Genomic DNA, 15767 nt, shown 5'->3' with positions numbered 1-15767 from the left:
TTACGAGCTTTCTCTTAAAAAGGGAGAGCTTTTGTATTCTAAAAGTATCTGTATGACTAGTAGTTATATGTTTGTGAAAACTATGGATTTTTTATTACTTTATTAATGTGTAATCTATTTTCTTATTTAAAAAAAAACCCAACATTGATGCTTCACTTGACACTCAAAATTAACCTGGAACTCTTCCTTTGGTAAAGATGTGCTCCCATGGCAATGCTCTAGATACTCAAGAGAAGCTGACAACCAATCCTAACAAGGATTTTCGTGTCATTTGTTAGATGGTTATGGAGCAAGGGAACTGGCTTGTTGGTGGAGATCTACAGGTCCTTGATCGTATTTATTGGAATGACGGACTTGATCAATACCGTCTCACACCAGCTGAACTAAGGCAGAAATTCAAGGAAATGAACGCTGGTGAGTAATTTTTTTCTTGTTCTGTTTTTTCCTGCAAAGACTTATCCAAATGCCTGCTGCCTCCATACCATAGGGGCTAGCATCATTTCAAGGATGAAGATTTTGAATGCTCTCTTAGGTGGCATTCTTTGCCTTTTACTGGTATTAATTTTTATCATCTCAGGAATTGCATTGCCTAAATACACAAGAGAAGCTGGTAATGCCTGAAGTTCTGAATTTTATCTTTCCATGCACACTAGACATCTTCCTAATGCAAGAAAAGATAATGTTAAAATGTGGTAGAACGTGATCTAAAAATTGTCAGGTTTGGCTAAAATTGTAGAGGTATGGTTGCATGCTGAGCTTTGATGCTCTTCTGTTTTTAATTCTGTTTCATGCTGCTTCTGGGGATCAAAGCTTATGACAGTAATGCAAGTAGACTGGTGTAAAGTTGAATGCATCACAATTAAAAATTGTGAGCCAATTGCTAGCTTTATATTGCAGAAGAAACAAAACAGTTTTTCTCACTAAAGCAGTTGTGTTAGGCAGATAAATAAGAGGCTGAGTAATGTCATAAAGTAGAGAACATACTGCCTTTGTTGTAGCAGCGACTGGCAGGCAGCTCCTAAGCACTTCTAAGTGTGAGGGAAGAGATGAATATCAAGAATGCAAACTGAGATTGGTCCTGAGCTCTTGTGTTTTTTCAGTGTGGTCAATATTTCCAGGATCTGCAGGTTTCAGATACCAGCCTTTGTTTAAGTAGCCCTTAAATCGATATATTTGATACCTGAATAAAACCTGTTCCCTAGATTTCATTGGTTCCTTACTGGGAAACCTTGAAGTTATAGTGATTTTGCTGTCTTGCAGTGTACCTTGGTCCATCTTAATTTGCAGAAAGGAGAAATTCTGGTTGCGTAAGGTTTTTTTGTCAAAGGGTTTGTAATACTTCGGGATAGCAATTAGCTTTGATTTATTCTCACTGTGTATAAACTCTACTAAGCTGTTTCGGTGAAGGAAACTTATTACAACACATTAAATCCCCTTTTATTTGTTTTGTTGCAAACATGTCCATTTATTCTCCTGGTGATACACTGAGCCTTTAAGACAGGTGGCATAGTGCAGTTTCCTCTTAGAATTTAACTTTATATTATATGCTCATGCAAGTGAAAAATCCAAAGATAAAAATTATAGCTATTGGAGAAATTGTGGAAATCTCAAAAATGAAGGAAGCTGTTTTATGTTTTTTATAGTACGGTTGTTTTTTATTAGTTTTGCTTATTGATTATAACGATTTTATAATAATTCGTAATCCTTTAATGACCTGTGACTAATACTATTATTTGATAGAGTTCAGCAGGAAGATTGTACTGTTTGAAGATTTTTATATGGTTGTACAACTCCTGATAAAATAACTTGCTTTGCTTATATTTTTTGTCTCTTTTTTTTTCTGTGTAGATGCTGTCTTTGCATTCCAGTTACGCAACCCAGTGCACAATGGACATGCTCTTTTGATGCAGGATACTCATAAGCAGCTTTTGGAACGTGGCTACCGGCGCCCAGTTTTACTCTTGCACCCACTTGGAGGCTGGACAAAAGAGGATGACGTTCCTCTCATGTGGCGCATGAAGCAACATGCTGCAGTACTGGAGGAGGGAATCTTGAATCCAGAAACAACAGTGGTGGCTATATTCCCTTCCCCCATGATGTATGCTGGACCAACTGAGGTAAATGCATCAAGAGTTTAAAAGAAAACAAAAGCCCTTTGATGGTGCACCAAAGTATTTTGTGCTATGCCTGATGTTTGTGCATTGTGCTTTTATAAATGGAGAGAGGAGACTAACTCTCCTTGGGAAACCAGACTGTAAAGGCTCCCTCTGTCAGCAACCAAAACATTCTTCTATGAAGAAGCTTCTATATTGAAGGATTTTGCTGGAAATGGTGGGAGACAACATTGGGTTTATGTGCTCCTTTCTTTACACCGATAAGGGTATGATAATGAATTAATCCTTCCGCCTTGTTCCAGTCTGTTTCAGAAGGAATTATAAGATCTGTTAGCATACCAAGTAGTTGTCCTGAATGTTAACATACATGAGTTTGCATCCAGTTCTGGGCCCCCCAGTTTAAGAAGGACGAGAATTACTGGAGGGAGTCCAGCGGCAGGCTATGAAGATGATTAGGGGCCCAGAGCACCTTTCTTAGGAGGAGAGACTGAGAGAGCTGGGGCTGTTCAGCCTGGAGAAGAGAAGGCTGAGAGGGGATCTCATCAACGTTTATAAATATCTCAAGGGTGGATGTCAAGAGGATGGGACCAGACTCCTTTCAGTGGTGCCGAATGATAGGATGAGAGGCAACAGGCACAGACTGAAGCACAGGAGGTTCCATCTGAATATGAGCAAAAACTTCTTTACCTTGGGAGTGCCAGAGCACTGCAGCAGGCTGCCCAGAGAGGTTGTGGAGTCTCCTTCTCTGGAGACATTCAAAACCCACCTGGACACCTTCCTGTGCAATCTGCTCTGGGTGAACCTGCTCTAGCAAGTGGGTTGGACTGGATGATCTCCAGATGAACCTTCCAACCCCAACCATTCTGTGATTCTGTGAATTTTTATGACTGTTAAGCAAAGAAGTTTGTATGCTGGAGGGCTATATGCAAATGAGAAAAAAAGGGGCTTTGTTTATTTTTTGGCAAACTTAATTCAGAGAGAATTGTTTCAAGGCTTTTGTATGAAATAATTATTTGGCAACACTTTATTTAGAAGCCAGGTTTTAGTTTGGAATACCTAGAGGTTTGTGGGAAGCAGCAGAGAGAATAAATGCTCTCATTTGAGTGCAATTCTTTTAGGGGTTATTGTTTCTTCGTCTCACTACTTTTTTTTTCTTTTCTTTTTTTTTTTTTTTTTTCCTTTCCTGTTTTCCCACCATGAGTCACAGGAAGTTCAAAACCTGACCAGCCTCAAGAGGTTGACTCTGTGGTAGCTTTTTGGTAGACAGGAGGTCTCACCAGTGGAATTAAATTAGACAGGTGTTGCTTATTTTCTGCTGGCCAGTTGGCTGATGAAACAGAGTTTGCACTGGCATTCAGTCCAGAGAAAAAAACTGTAGTCCATATTGAGTTGAGGCATGTGAGTTCCTGTAGGGAATCTTGTACTGTTCCCCATAGACCTTTTGTGAGAATTAACAGAAATCATCTACTTCAGTCCCGTATTCAGGATCATATGAGGAGGAACAAAATCCACAATTCTTATTCTGAACAGAATGAGATTTCTCCTAATCTATATGGCATTTCCAGTGATCTCAGAGTGCAGCCTGACAGTAATGTTTGTAGCCAAGTAATAAAAGAGACTCTTCCTTCAATAATTTTCTATAGGTCATTTAAAAGACAATGGTACCAGTTTTGTTTGTGTAGCACAAGTGCTTTATAGAACAGCAAGCAGCTGTTAGGATGGTTATCTACAGGAAGGACGTGGCCTTCCAGTCTGTAAAGATTTTAATGGACATGTTTCATAAGTATCAGTTTAGCATTTGTGTATTCTTAACATTCCTGATAATTACCTTGGAAGTAAAGAAACAGTTCTGTAAGGGAAAATATCAAAATGCAATAAATTCACCTGCTTAGGAGAGTAAATATATTCTGAAGACATACAGAAATGGGACAAGGGTTACTAGTTTTATGTCTTAAACATGTGGTTTACATTGTTCTAAATTGTCTTAGTCAAATAGCTTCACTTATTCAAAATGGAGTTCTTGCTGTTACCCAAACGACAACATGAAACTGAAATTTCTTAACTATGCTGGAATAGTTTCAGAAAATATGCTGCTAGCTGCTGTGGTATGCTGGAATTTCATGTGTATGGCCCACTCTGTGCTTGTAACATAAATAATAAAATTATTAGCATAGATACCAGCATCCAGATGCTTCCATAGCATCCTGTATGCTTGAATAGCAGTGGAATCCGTTACGTGGAAGGTCTGGCTGTGGTCAAGATGATAACTGACACCAGCGGTACTCTCATAACTCATGACTGGTTCCTAATTTCTTTATCTGACTACTGATTTACAGAACACTTTCCATACTGCCTGCAAAATTTCTCCTTGAATGTTTTCTATAATGATTACTTATAGAACCACTGTAGAACTAACAGTTAGTTACTACTTTGAGAAATCACTTTTGAGTTCTTGCCTGAAGCTTATTAACATAGGACAGCATGCACAGTGAGTAAAATATGAAACACTGTGATATTAGTTCTATGTGGAGATTTACAGTAGGCAGATGCAAATTTTTTTTTGATGAAATGAAAATGTATCCATCACATTGTCCATTTACTACAAGGTATTGACAGAAACTTTTGTCCTATGATTTGTGCTTTTTTTCCCCCTGCTGCCTCCTTTTTTTTTCTCTTTAGTGCTTGACAGATGTTTTGGCAGTTTGTGGTGGGTTTTTTTTGTTTTGTTTGTTTGGTTGGTTGTTTTTTGTTTGGTTGTGTTTTTTTTAATTCAACTTGTGAAGCTATTTTACACTATGTAGTTACTGGATAGGCCCCACAGTTTTGTGTGAAGGTAAGGCTGCATATAAAAGAAACTACTGTTATGTACTTGCTGGTTTGTTTGTTTGGTGTTTTTGAAGTCTTCTCTGAATATCCTTTGGCAGATACTAAGCTATATAGATGGTATGACAATTATTTTAGGGGGATACTTCCCAATATGAGAACATATTGACATTTCCTGAAGTGCTGTGTCTTTGTTACCTAAAGCAGTGTAATAGTTATTTTACTTCTCCTGTACCGCTATTGAAAATATTACATATAAAAATTAATTAAGAAAATTCAGCAACAGTCTTATAAGTCTAAAAACTGTCATTAATGTAACATATCTACCAGTCTAGGATCTAGCAAATGTTGCAAACTGCCTTTGGGAGAAAAAAAATCTCTCATCATATTTAGTAAGAGAGACACATTTCTAAATAATTTGAAAGCATTTGTTTGATTGTATGGTGTGGATGATTGAATAGTTTGTACACAGGATTTCCTTTGAAGTACCTTTTTTACTCTCAGAAGTAACTGAGTTATAAGGAAAAAAGTAAAAGTCAAGTTGTTACGAAACTGCTCATTTTGAAATGTGCAACAAAGCAATGTGGGAAAGCTGTTTGTCGATATTTACAATACTTCAAGTATTAGATGGAATGGAGCATCCAAGCAAAAAATCAGTAAATCTGAAATTTCTGATTTTGACATTTGTTCCCCCCCAGTTCATATAGGTATGTTAGAATCATATTATTTCAAAATGATCGGGGAAAAGAGATTAAATATTTACTGAAGCTAGAGTTGCTTGATCAGTTTTCACCTTGGAAGCCTGCAGTATAAGTGAGCAGTCTTAGTGCTCTGAAAGCCTATTCCAAGCATTAATGTGCAGTATCTACCTAGTTTATATGTCCTTTGGGTCTTAATATTGATGCAGACTAAATGTTAAAAGTCCTGCCTTGGACAGCATCCTTGCCACATGCACCAGGTGAAAATGCTGAGTATGGGTAATTTTTCTTCTTTAATTTGTAGATTGGTCAATTAGCTTATTCATGAACACTTTAAGTAGCTTATCTTGTATTTCTTCTAGTGAGATGTTTGGCAGCTTTCTGTTGGTCAGGGTGTTTTTTTCTGAGAAATTACTGTGATTAAAATAGAGCAATATATGGCTAGATCCCACTAAGCTTCCCAAAGCAGTTGCTTTTGCATTGATCTTTTTGTATAAAAGGAAAGGGGTGGAAGATGAGAACATCAGGAAGATCCAAGCTAAGATGTGGATGAGCTCTGTCTGTCTTGCCCTGATTATACTGTTCTGAACACTGTGCTAAAGTAACTTTTGAAGTATCCTGATGTGCAAATGAAACAGGAATAGTATGTCTTAGCTGTAAGTTTGGCGATTCCCATAATTGATTCGTTGTTTTGCAGTGGCTCTATAGCAAAAATCATGTCTCATTAGGGAAAAAGTGGTAACTACACAATGCATGCACATTTCAGTCATATTTTGACCTTTTTTCTGTTAACTCTTTTTCCCTGTCTCTGTTCTAGGTTCAGTGGCACTGTAGATCGCGCATGGTTGCCGGCGCTAACTTCTACATTGTAGGGCGAGATCCAGCAGGGATGCCACACCCTGACACTGGGAAGGATCTATATGAACCAACCCATGGCGCCAAAGTGTTGACAATGGCTCCAGGCCTCCGAGCACTGGAAATTGTACCCTTCAGAGTTGCAGCTTATAATAAGAAAAAGAAGTGCATGGATTATTATGACTCTGATCAGTAAGTTGTATTTTCATTTTAAGACTTCTTGAGCAATAGCTGCCTTTTACCCCCCACCTACATTAAAAAAAATGTTTTTACTTAACTTCATATTGCTTGAAAGATGGCAGTGTTTAGATGTGGGTTTAGATCACGAATGCAACTTCAGCATGATTTGAGTGTGGTTTCACAGCACAACTAACATCCAGCTTTAGCTGCCAGTGGAAGCTCCCCTTTTTCTCCCAGGTACTAGAGCTACTCTAATTCTGGAATGTTGGCACAGATAACTAAATCCACAGGAAAATATTACTATTTATTAAAATGGTAAGATTAGCTTTCTGCTGTCTTTCTAAATATGCTTCTCAGGTGTCAGGTATGCATCAGATATGATGGAAGAAAAGCAATGAGAGAGCACAGCAGGGAGAAGATAGTGGACAAGAGAGAGTGACAGCTATTTTCTCTGTTTAACAATAATGCAAAAAGATGCCCTAAGTCCATTGTATGTCCCAGGGTTTTCAGCAGGTGGTTGTTCTTGTTTTCGTTTGGGTTTTTTTGTTTGTGGTTGTTTGTTGTTGTTGTTTGGGTTTGGGTTTTTTTGTGTGGTGATAGTGTTGTTGTTGTTGGGGTTTTTTTGGTTTTGTTTTTTTTTTTAATCAGTTACAGTAAGGACAGGTAATTTCACCTTCTGCATGTTCCAATATTATTTTTCAGTCATGTCCAAAACTTGCTGTATGTATTGCTGTGGTGCCAATGAGTGGGACTGGGAAGATGACTTGTCATTTTAGTTTAAACCTCTTTATTCAGATTATTGCACTGTACTTTTGTTTTACATCAAAATGCAGTTGAAATTAGTACTGAAACACAAATCATCAAGCAAGGTGTGTTTCTAAAAAAATCTCTTGTTTTTTATATTCTGATTATTTCCTACTGCCTATTGTGATAGTACTGCCTACTGTTTCCTACTGAAGAAGGATGTCTGTACAACACAGTTCATCTTTGAAAGGATGAAATCAGCATGGATTGAGCTGTAAAAATGAACACATCTCTTATCTCTTGTTCTTCAGCTACACTCAGCTATACTCAGTTACACTGAGTATAAAACTCTCCAAGGATGCCACTGTGGCTTGTGACAATGAACCCAGAAGTTCTATTCAGCAGCTTGTCTTTCCATGAATTATGTTTATTAGTAGATAGTGTGCTCACTTGGTTGCAAGTGATGTAACTGCTTTATATTTCAGCAGTAAATTCCAAGCACCTGAGTTAGTCTGCCTTTATTTTTAAAAGCTGCAAAGTGTTATCTCTTAAATAAATATAACTTTATGGTATGTTCTTCTGTTGTTTAGGAATCATAAGCAGAATGATAAAGGCAAATCTGTTGAAACCTGACAAGAATTAAAGTAGTTTCACTGTATATTACTCTACAATGTCCATATGTGTTTAGAAATTTGATGATTTGGTACGTTGCAGATGTTTTAAAATTGCAGCTAATCAGGGAGGCTATTTGGCAGTTGTAGTTTGCTGCTGTTCTTCCTTCCTTCCTTCTCCCTCCCATATAGGCAGCATTCCAGCATAAGGTTCTCCTTAGTGCTGTGAAGCTTCTCTTTGGATGGCATTGCAGCAGGTTTTTTGTTTTTTGAGGTTTTTTTCTCAAGCGAAGCTATGGACCGTAGCATCAGGTCAGACCTATGCCCTGATACATATGGTATTTTCATCAGGAGGAATAAAATTGAAGGGAAGGATACTTACAGTGTATATGACATGAAAGTCTTTTCCTGAACTTATTCCCTCTTAGCTAGCTGTTGAACATTTCATTACCTTTGTGCCTTTTGTTATTTGAGATGCATCTTGAAAGCCTCATTGCTGTGCACAGTAACTAGATTGTGATACAAATATTGCTAGTTTTATGCAAACTTGTGTATATTATAAGGTTCAAACAGCACTTGTAGCACATATGATGGGTGTTCATCCTGTTTGTTGTCCAAGTAATTCAGCAAGTTTTGGAAGATACACCTTAAGTTGGAATAGAAAGGGAGTAGCGATGTGAGAGGCCAGTATTCCCATTGTGCGGAACAGAAAATCATTTTAGAAGAATAGTGATTCTGTGATCATTGATACTGTACTCTTAGCAGGATAGATTTTATTTAGATCAAGGGGAGTAAAATTATACTTCTGTCGTTAGCCAGAGCAAATGATAAAGAAGTTCTCTGTGGTTACAGGTTTTGCCTTTTGTGACAGACCACACTATATGCACCCTGTCGTCCTTCTGTCCTGCCTGTGGAACCCTTTGGTTTGAGGCAGTTTTTTTTCTGGTTCTGTCACCGTCTTGGAAAAAAGACCATGCTGCTATTAGCGTGCAGTTTTGTCCTGCTGCTGTCAGAATGTAAGATCATTTGTCCTGTCCTTCCCTAGATACTGTTTGTGAACTAGAGTGGACCGGAGTGTGGCAGCAATCCTCTAGATGGCAATGCAGACACACACAGACTCCCTGAAGAGAGGGCGGTTATTACTCCTGATTGCCATAGACAGAACACTGTGGTGGGCTCCAGACAGAGTTAGAGCTTGGGTGGGTGCAGCTGGCTGCTTTTCAACATAGTCCGTGTAATGCTGAAAATGTGGCAGAGTCCTGGGCCGTGTGGTGTTTGACTCTGTGAGGAGGATGACAGGGAACAGAGGATTGTCTGGAAATATGAGAGAATGAGTACTGGTAGAAGAGACTTGGATGTGATAGAGTGGTGTTCATGGAAACCTTTACTGAGCTCACCACTTACCTGGTGAAAAACACAGCATGAAAATGTGGGGAAGAAGGTTGTTATGCATGACCTGGTGTCAAGCCTGGGAAGCATCAAAAAACATACTACTAGCCCTGCCTCCAAATTGGTGAGAAAGGCCCTTTCTTCTCAGACGTGCTGCCTGTGATTCTAAAAGGTCATTGTTCTTAAGGTCTTCAGCTCCAAAAGGTGTCTGCACAAATGCACTTTTGTGGAGTTGATATAGAAGTTATTTCTCTCTTCCTTTAGTGTCTTCCAGAGTGCTTGCTGACCTCGGAGCATCAGTAGACCTGGTATCTCTGCTTGGGAACAGTCTGGAGAACATGACTCGACTTTGAGTGTTAGGGTCTCGTGTTGCTGGTTAACAATGTTGAGCTGCTGTGATGCTATCTTGGAGCTGAAGTCACCAGGCAGTAGGTGTTTACAAGGAAAGGCAGAGATATCCTGGTTGCATTCAGGGCTAATCATAGAGCATTGTGTGTGTGGAAAGGGGCTATGAAAAGACTGTTGTAAAAGCCCTTATAGTAGCTGCACAGCAATTGTAGCTGCAGAGTGGTGCACAAAGTTTAACTTTAAAATGTTAAGACCTGTGAACAACCAATGACTTGAAACTGCATTTGTATTTAACCTCAGGAAGCCACCACAATTTTTAATGTGTTTCTTGGACGGCTTAGAACTAGATTTAACATCTCACGGAACTGCAGTCTTAAAACTTCTTTTTTTTTTTTTTTTCCCGAAAATGTATGTCTAAAACTAAGATTTAGGAAAGGGATTTGAGGAGTGCATTTGAAGCGAAGTATGGCAGCACAGGTAGAGCTAACTTCATTTTATTTTCCTTTTGACCAAAGTGAGGATAATACAAAAAATTCCCTTTTTATTGCTGAAGTCAGACAGCAAGCCTTCTGTGGGAAGCTTGAGTGTTTCCACTTGCATAGAATTCTAAAGAAATAATACATATGGAAACTTATGAATATTGGTAGGGTGCTTTGCTTATAATTTTTACCCTTTTAGATTTCCTAGAATTTTGGATCAATAATTGAATATGTCCAAACATGTTTTGGAAAGGAAGAATTCTAGTTATAATGGAGAAATTGAAATTAATACCTGATCTGTGAACCACTGTTAGACCGAAGCGTAAGGACAAAAGAACTAAAGAGCCAAACAATCATCAAAAAGCACCATCACCCCTCAAAAAATCCCTACCCAATGCTGAAATCCCTTCAGAAAACATTAATATGTTTCTTCACCCAAAAAGGCCTCTCAAACAGTTACCACAGACAAGTGTATTTTGGCATTGGTGGCTTAATAATAGTAGTTGTTTGGGTGAACAGAGATTCCCAATTCTTTACAGAAGATCAGTCCTATAAAATGTAGCCACAGACTGCTGCTGCGAAAAAACTCGATTAAGAAAGGAAATTAGGCTGGCAATTAAAAAAGCCACAGCAGTGTCTGGAAAAATTGGTTTTGTTTTTTTTAAGTTCTGAAAGAAAACTGATGAGATCATTTTGGCTAGAAGAAACCCATAAGTAAGGTTACTGGAGCAGTATAATGCATTCTGTAAAATATTAATGAAACATGGGTATCTGTGAAGAGAGATTTTAACTTTATATTGTTTATTCCCAGGACCTTTAATATGGTTGTCATGACAGCTTTAATATTACCAAATCATACTTATAGAACAGATGTTCTAACTAAGTACATACTGTTCCCAAATTTGTTTGGTGTGATACCTGATTTTTTTAAATGGTGGTAAGAGGCTGATATAAGCATACTTGACTGTCCTTAATTTAGCTATGTGAAATATGGTTTCTCAATTAACAGTGAGTGTCATAAGGTTCTAGGATACTATGCCATGGAGCAAATACCAGTCTCAATGTAATATGTTTCAAGACTGGTTTTCTGTTGACACATTTTTGTTCTGGATTTATTTCTGCTTTTTTCCTGCCCTCTTTCTTTGGAGAATGCTTTCAATTGCATTGGCACCAAATATTATGTCAATACTGTCATACTCAACTGGTAGTAAAAGGTCAAATCAGTGTTAAAAACATTTGCTAGCATACAATGTGGCTCAAAGAAAGCAAATTCCAGAAGCCACTGAATAAATATTTCAAAGGCACTTAAATACCATGCTCAGAGATGGCTTGGGCTAAGTTTAATTGAGAGTTGTTCCAAATCTTACTTGAGAATGCAGTTTGAATGGGTTTGGCATGTATATTTCATAGCAGCTTTTAATGGTCATATGTTTCTTCCCCCTCTCATGTTCTGCTCGAATCCATTTTATGTAGAGTAGCTCCTAATATCCTCAAAATTCACTGTGAACAAAATTGCTTGACTCTTCTTTCCAGTTTCTTGTTCCACAAAATCAATTACTAATACTGATAAGTTTTATTTCAAAATGCTCATGGTTCATATCACACCACAGTGCCAGTACTGTTAAAGTATTTCTGCTTAATGGAAATATCAGTTTCTGATATTCAAGAGATTTGATTTTTACCATTAGTAAAGACAATATAGAGTGGATATTCAAATACTCTGTTTTAGATATGAAGGTGGACATTAAACTGGGAACAATAAAATTACAAATGCCGTAATTTTTTAAGAGGCAAAATCTACTGTGTTTTTTCAACATACAGTATATATTGCCAAAGCTCCATTTGAGTCACTTTAGTGATTACTAATTAACTTTTTGTTTTTAAAGAAAAACCCTTTCAAAATTAAGTTTGGGATAGTGAGAGAGCATGATAAATACTTTGTACTTTTTAATAGTATTTTTGAAACATTCCTAGAAATTTTGAGATACCGAATGTAGTATGTTTCTTAAATGATCATCACTCATGTTTTTCTTCCCTTTTCTTGTAGTTTCTGTAGATCTCCTTAGCTTTTTTTGTGTTTCTCTTTTTCTTGATATCTCTGATTCCTAGAGCTGCTTTTTATGCAACTAGGGATAAGAAGAAGCTAAAGGAATTGCCAACTTATATGGCAAAGCTAAATTTATTGTCTTAGTGCCTTTATTTCACTTGTAGGGCATGGGAGGAAGTTGAGTGTTTTTCTGAAAACTTAGCTGCTTTATCCCCTCCTTGCCTGTTAAGATTTTTTTTTTTTTTTTTAAAATGCTTGAATTTTAGTATTGCTACCACACTGTGGAGAAAACCACACATGGAGAAATTTATAGCACTTGCTTTAGTCTCCCTGATCATCTGAAGACTTAGGTGGTTTGGTTTTTTTTTTGCTGGAATTAACCAGGCTTACCACTTCCCTGGATACATTTTATAGAAATAGGTCTTTGCAAGAACTCAAGTTACTTTCAAGCAGTGTTAGTGAACAGTAGGCATCTCTCTGCCAAGACACAAAATTTTCAGGCGTTACTTATAAATAGCAGTGACATAACCTTTCGCCCATGGGCTTACATCAACTTTAAGTTTTCATCTTTATGTAATTTATGTTTTGCAGAATTGAAGCACAGTTGGGTTTTTTGCCTTGTTGTGACACTTCAGGAACCCACAGTCCCAAATTGAGAGCAATAAGAAAAGAGCATGTATGGCAGTGCTGCTGTGTAAATGCACACAATCCAAATCAAAAAGTTATGGGGCTAATGGTTTTGTGAAAGGGAACTGTGGAATGCTTTCTTCATCTCGCTGACTTCTATACCCTACTGAGCATAGCTCAGCACTTACAGCCAAGTTCTGCCCTCTGATGTGCACACTTGGCTCTTGTTTCTGTTTAAAGCGTGTGCATCTGAGATCAATACTTGGCTTTTATTTCAAACAGTAAAGAATGAGTAATGCATACATGTTGCAAATTGAGCAAATGGCATAAGTAAAATTGCATATTTAAGAATAAATTTTTGGTTTGGAGCATTTGGTAGAACTTGGGCATTGTCTTGCTTTTACTGTTTTAGTCCTATGAAGAGTAAGAGTTTAACTTGTGGAGCTTTTGCTGCTTATGACCGCATATCTGAGAAGTTAGTATTAATTTAGATTGTCATGTTAACAATGATAAACAATCCTAATCTGGCTTCTTTTGTGCATTTGTCCAACTATATTCTGTTTTTTAGGGAAAAATACCTTTAGGGGAAGGCATTTTTGCTATTCCCTTGCTGTTTTCTTTATTTTGAACCGTATATGCTACATTACTGATATGCATATGTACATGCATGCTCAGTGACTTGCGATGGCCCAGCTGCAGAAGCTGTGAAGCTTGCCTCTAGATGCCGAGGTTTTTACTTTCTCTATTCTGCAAACTGTCCTTCACTGAGAATTCCTGTAATGTTGTTTTTTTCACATTCTTTAGTGGCACTGAAATGACCTTCTGCAGCCTGCACGTAGGGCTGGTCTGCTGCCGTGGCAGGGTGAGGTGCAAAATAGGATGGCTGCTGTTGCTTGGCAGAGGGCTGAGGCAGGAGGTGGAGCAGATGGTTCTCTCTAAACAGCAGTTCCCTGTTTCCTCATAGAGAGCAAGCCAGGTTAGATGGAAACATAGGCTCAGTTCAGTCCACAGGCAGGAGTTAACCTAAGCAGAATATTGTAGAGGGTGTATGTTCTGGAGATTTACTGGCATTGCTGGCGAAATATCTCCAAATGACAGTTACTCTACAGCATTATACTCCCAGGAAGAAATTTATAAAGTATCAAGGAAGCAGAAGGAATATGAGCAAGTTTGCCTGTTTTTAAAATATGTTCTTTTTTTCCCCACCCCCTTGCTCCTCTCCCTTTTCCCCCTCACCCCCACTCCTACTCTCTCAGCCATGAAGACTTTGACTTTATATCGGGGACCCGCATGCGCAAGCTGGCTCGAGAAGGACAAAACCCACCGGAAGGCTTCATGGCTCCTAAGGCTTGGACTGTGCTGACAGAATACTACAAATCCTTGGAGAAGGCTTAGGCCTCTTATTAACTGCAGATCAACCTTTGACGCCTGATTTATTTACAAGAAGGGGACCACACAGTCACCGTTCATGTTGCTTTCTTGTGGTGTCTGTCAGGAAGTTCTTCTCTGAAAACAGACTCTTTCTCCCTAACTTAGCTTCATTCTTTGCCTGTCCTTATGGGTTCTATTATGTCCTGGCACCTAACTAGCTGCTGGTTTTAATGTCTTCCTTTTTATTACAGTTAATATTCTTGCAGTAGGTTTTTTAACTTTTTTTTTTTAACATTTTACTGTCTCTGCCCTATGAGTTCTGCAGCTATTAAATAGATGTGGCTTTTTTCATATGTTATTTAAACTGCTTGGTAGTCTCTGGTTTTAGTAGTTTGTAGGAGAAAATGTAATGGTTAGACCCTTAATTATGGATAGATTATCTATACATTGAAAAATTAAATAAGTTTTTAAACATCTGTAAAAGTGTCCTCATCTTTATCTTGTCATCATCTCCAGAAGTACTTAACATTAATTTCTTACTATGTGTAATCAAAAAGCAGAGTTTTTTTTATGTAGCTTGATTAAACTTTTTTGCTTTCTTTGTTTAGTTTTGGAGTTCATTGAGTTGTCCAGTGATTCTTTTCTGTTGTGGTCTTGTAAAGATGACGAAGTAATGAATGAAAGAAAATCTCTAGTTTTCACTTTGAGTTTATAACTAATGCAGATTTTTTTTTTGCATGTGCTTGTTGCCATAGGTGTCAGTAGGGAACGTTTTATTTTATTTTATATAACTTGATGGCTTTTGGTTCCAGATATACATGTTCAGCTGACTACAACTTTAAAAAAAGTATGGCAGACCAACCCTGAGTTCATGTATAATTATTGCAATTAAAAATAAAATCTTTATATCTTGGTATTTCCTGTGGTACAAATGCTTAGTCCTGAGGTTAATTTTCTGGCTATTTTTCAGGCTCTCCAAAAATTAATCTCCTTCTCTCGGGTCAGCTTTACTTGCTTGAAAGAAAAAGCACATTTTCTTCTTCTAGTATTCTTCAAAAATCCTGAAGTTGGTTAATTTAGTATGTGAAACATTAACTGCTAAAGGCAAACATAAAAAATGAAAACTAAACCACTTCTTTAAGTGTTAAGTAACACTGACTTATTGGGTATTTTTAGGTAATCAGTGGAACCCCTATTAGCTAGAAACTGTCTCATATCCTTCTCACAGAAACTTACTTTTCTGTTGTTAAACAGTGTCTATAGGAGTAACCAGCTCAAAATTGGTTTTAGAATGTTGATACTGGCCTGTTACTGAGCCTGGATGAAGCATATGTTCATCTAGACTTTTTTTGGATGAAGGGGAAGGTTGCGATGAGGGAACCTGTGTGATAAATGGGATGAATGCTATGTGCAATTGTTGTTCACTTGTTTACAGTAGTATTTAAGACAAATGCTTTGAGTGCTACTTCCTTCTCTTTTCT

At 37.7% G+C, this 15767-nt stretch overlaps 1 protein-coding gene across 3 annotated transcripts in view; it reads left to right on the top strand.

Moving 5' to 3' along the window:
• The window catches only part of PAPSS1 (3'-phosphoadenosine 5'-phosphosulfate synthase 1), a 55611-nt gene extending 40409 nt beyond the window's left edge, over nucleotides 1–15202 (top strand). For all 3 annotated transcript variants that reach the window (XM_065633535.1, XM_065633536.1, XM_065633534.1), the window contains 4 exons: nucleotides 279–414; nucleotides 1849–2117; nucleotides 6453–6682; nucleotides 14172–15202. In XM_065633535.1, the coding sequence (XP_065489607.1) occupies nucleotides 279–414; nucleotides 1849–2117; nucleotides 6453–6682; nucleotides 14172–14310 (774 nt within the window). In that variant the 3' untranslated portion in view covers nucleotides 14311–15202. The remainder of the gene's footprint in view (nucleotides 1–278; nucleotides 415–1848; nucleotides 2118–6452; nucleotides 6683–14171) is intronic.
• The last annotated feature ends 565 nt before the right edge of the window (nucleotides 15203–15767 follow it).

This window comes from Caloenas nicobarica, chromosome 4 (genome assembly GCF_036013445.1).
Source record: "Caloenas nicobarica isolate bCalNic1 chromosome 4, bCalNic1.hap1, whole genome shotgun sequence".
NCBI lineage: Eukaryota > Metazoa > Chordata > Aves > Columbiformes > Columbidae > Caloenas > Caloenas nicobarica.
Note: the sequence above shows the minus strand (reverse complement) of the source record. Positions and strands in the feature narration are given on the sequence as shown.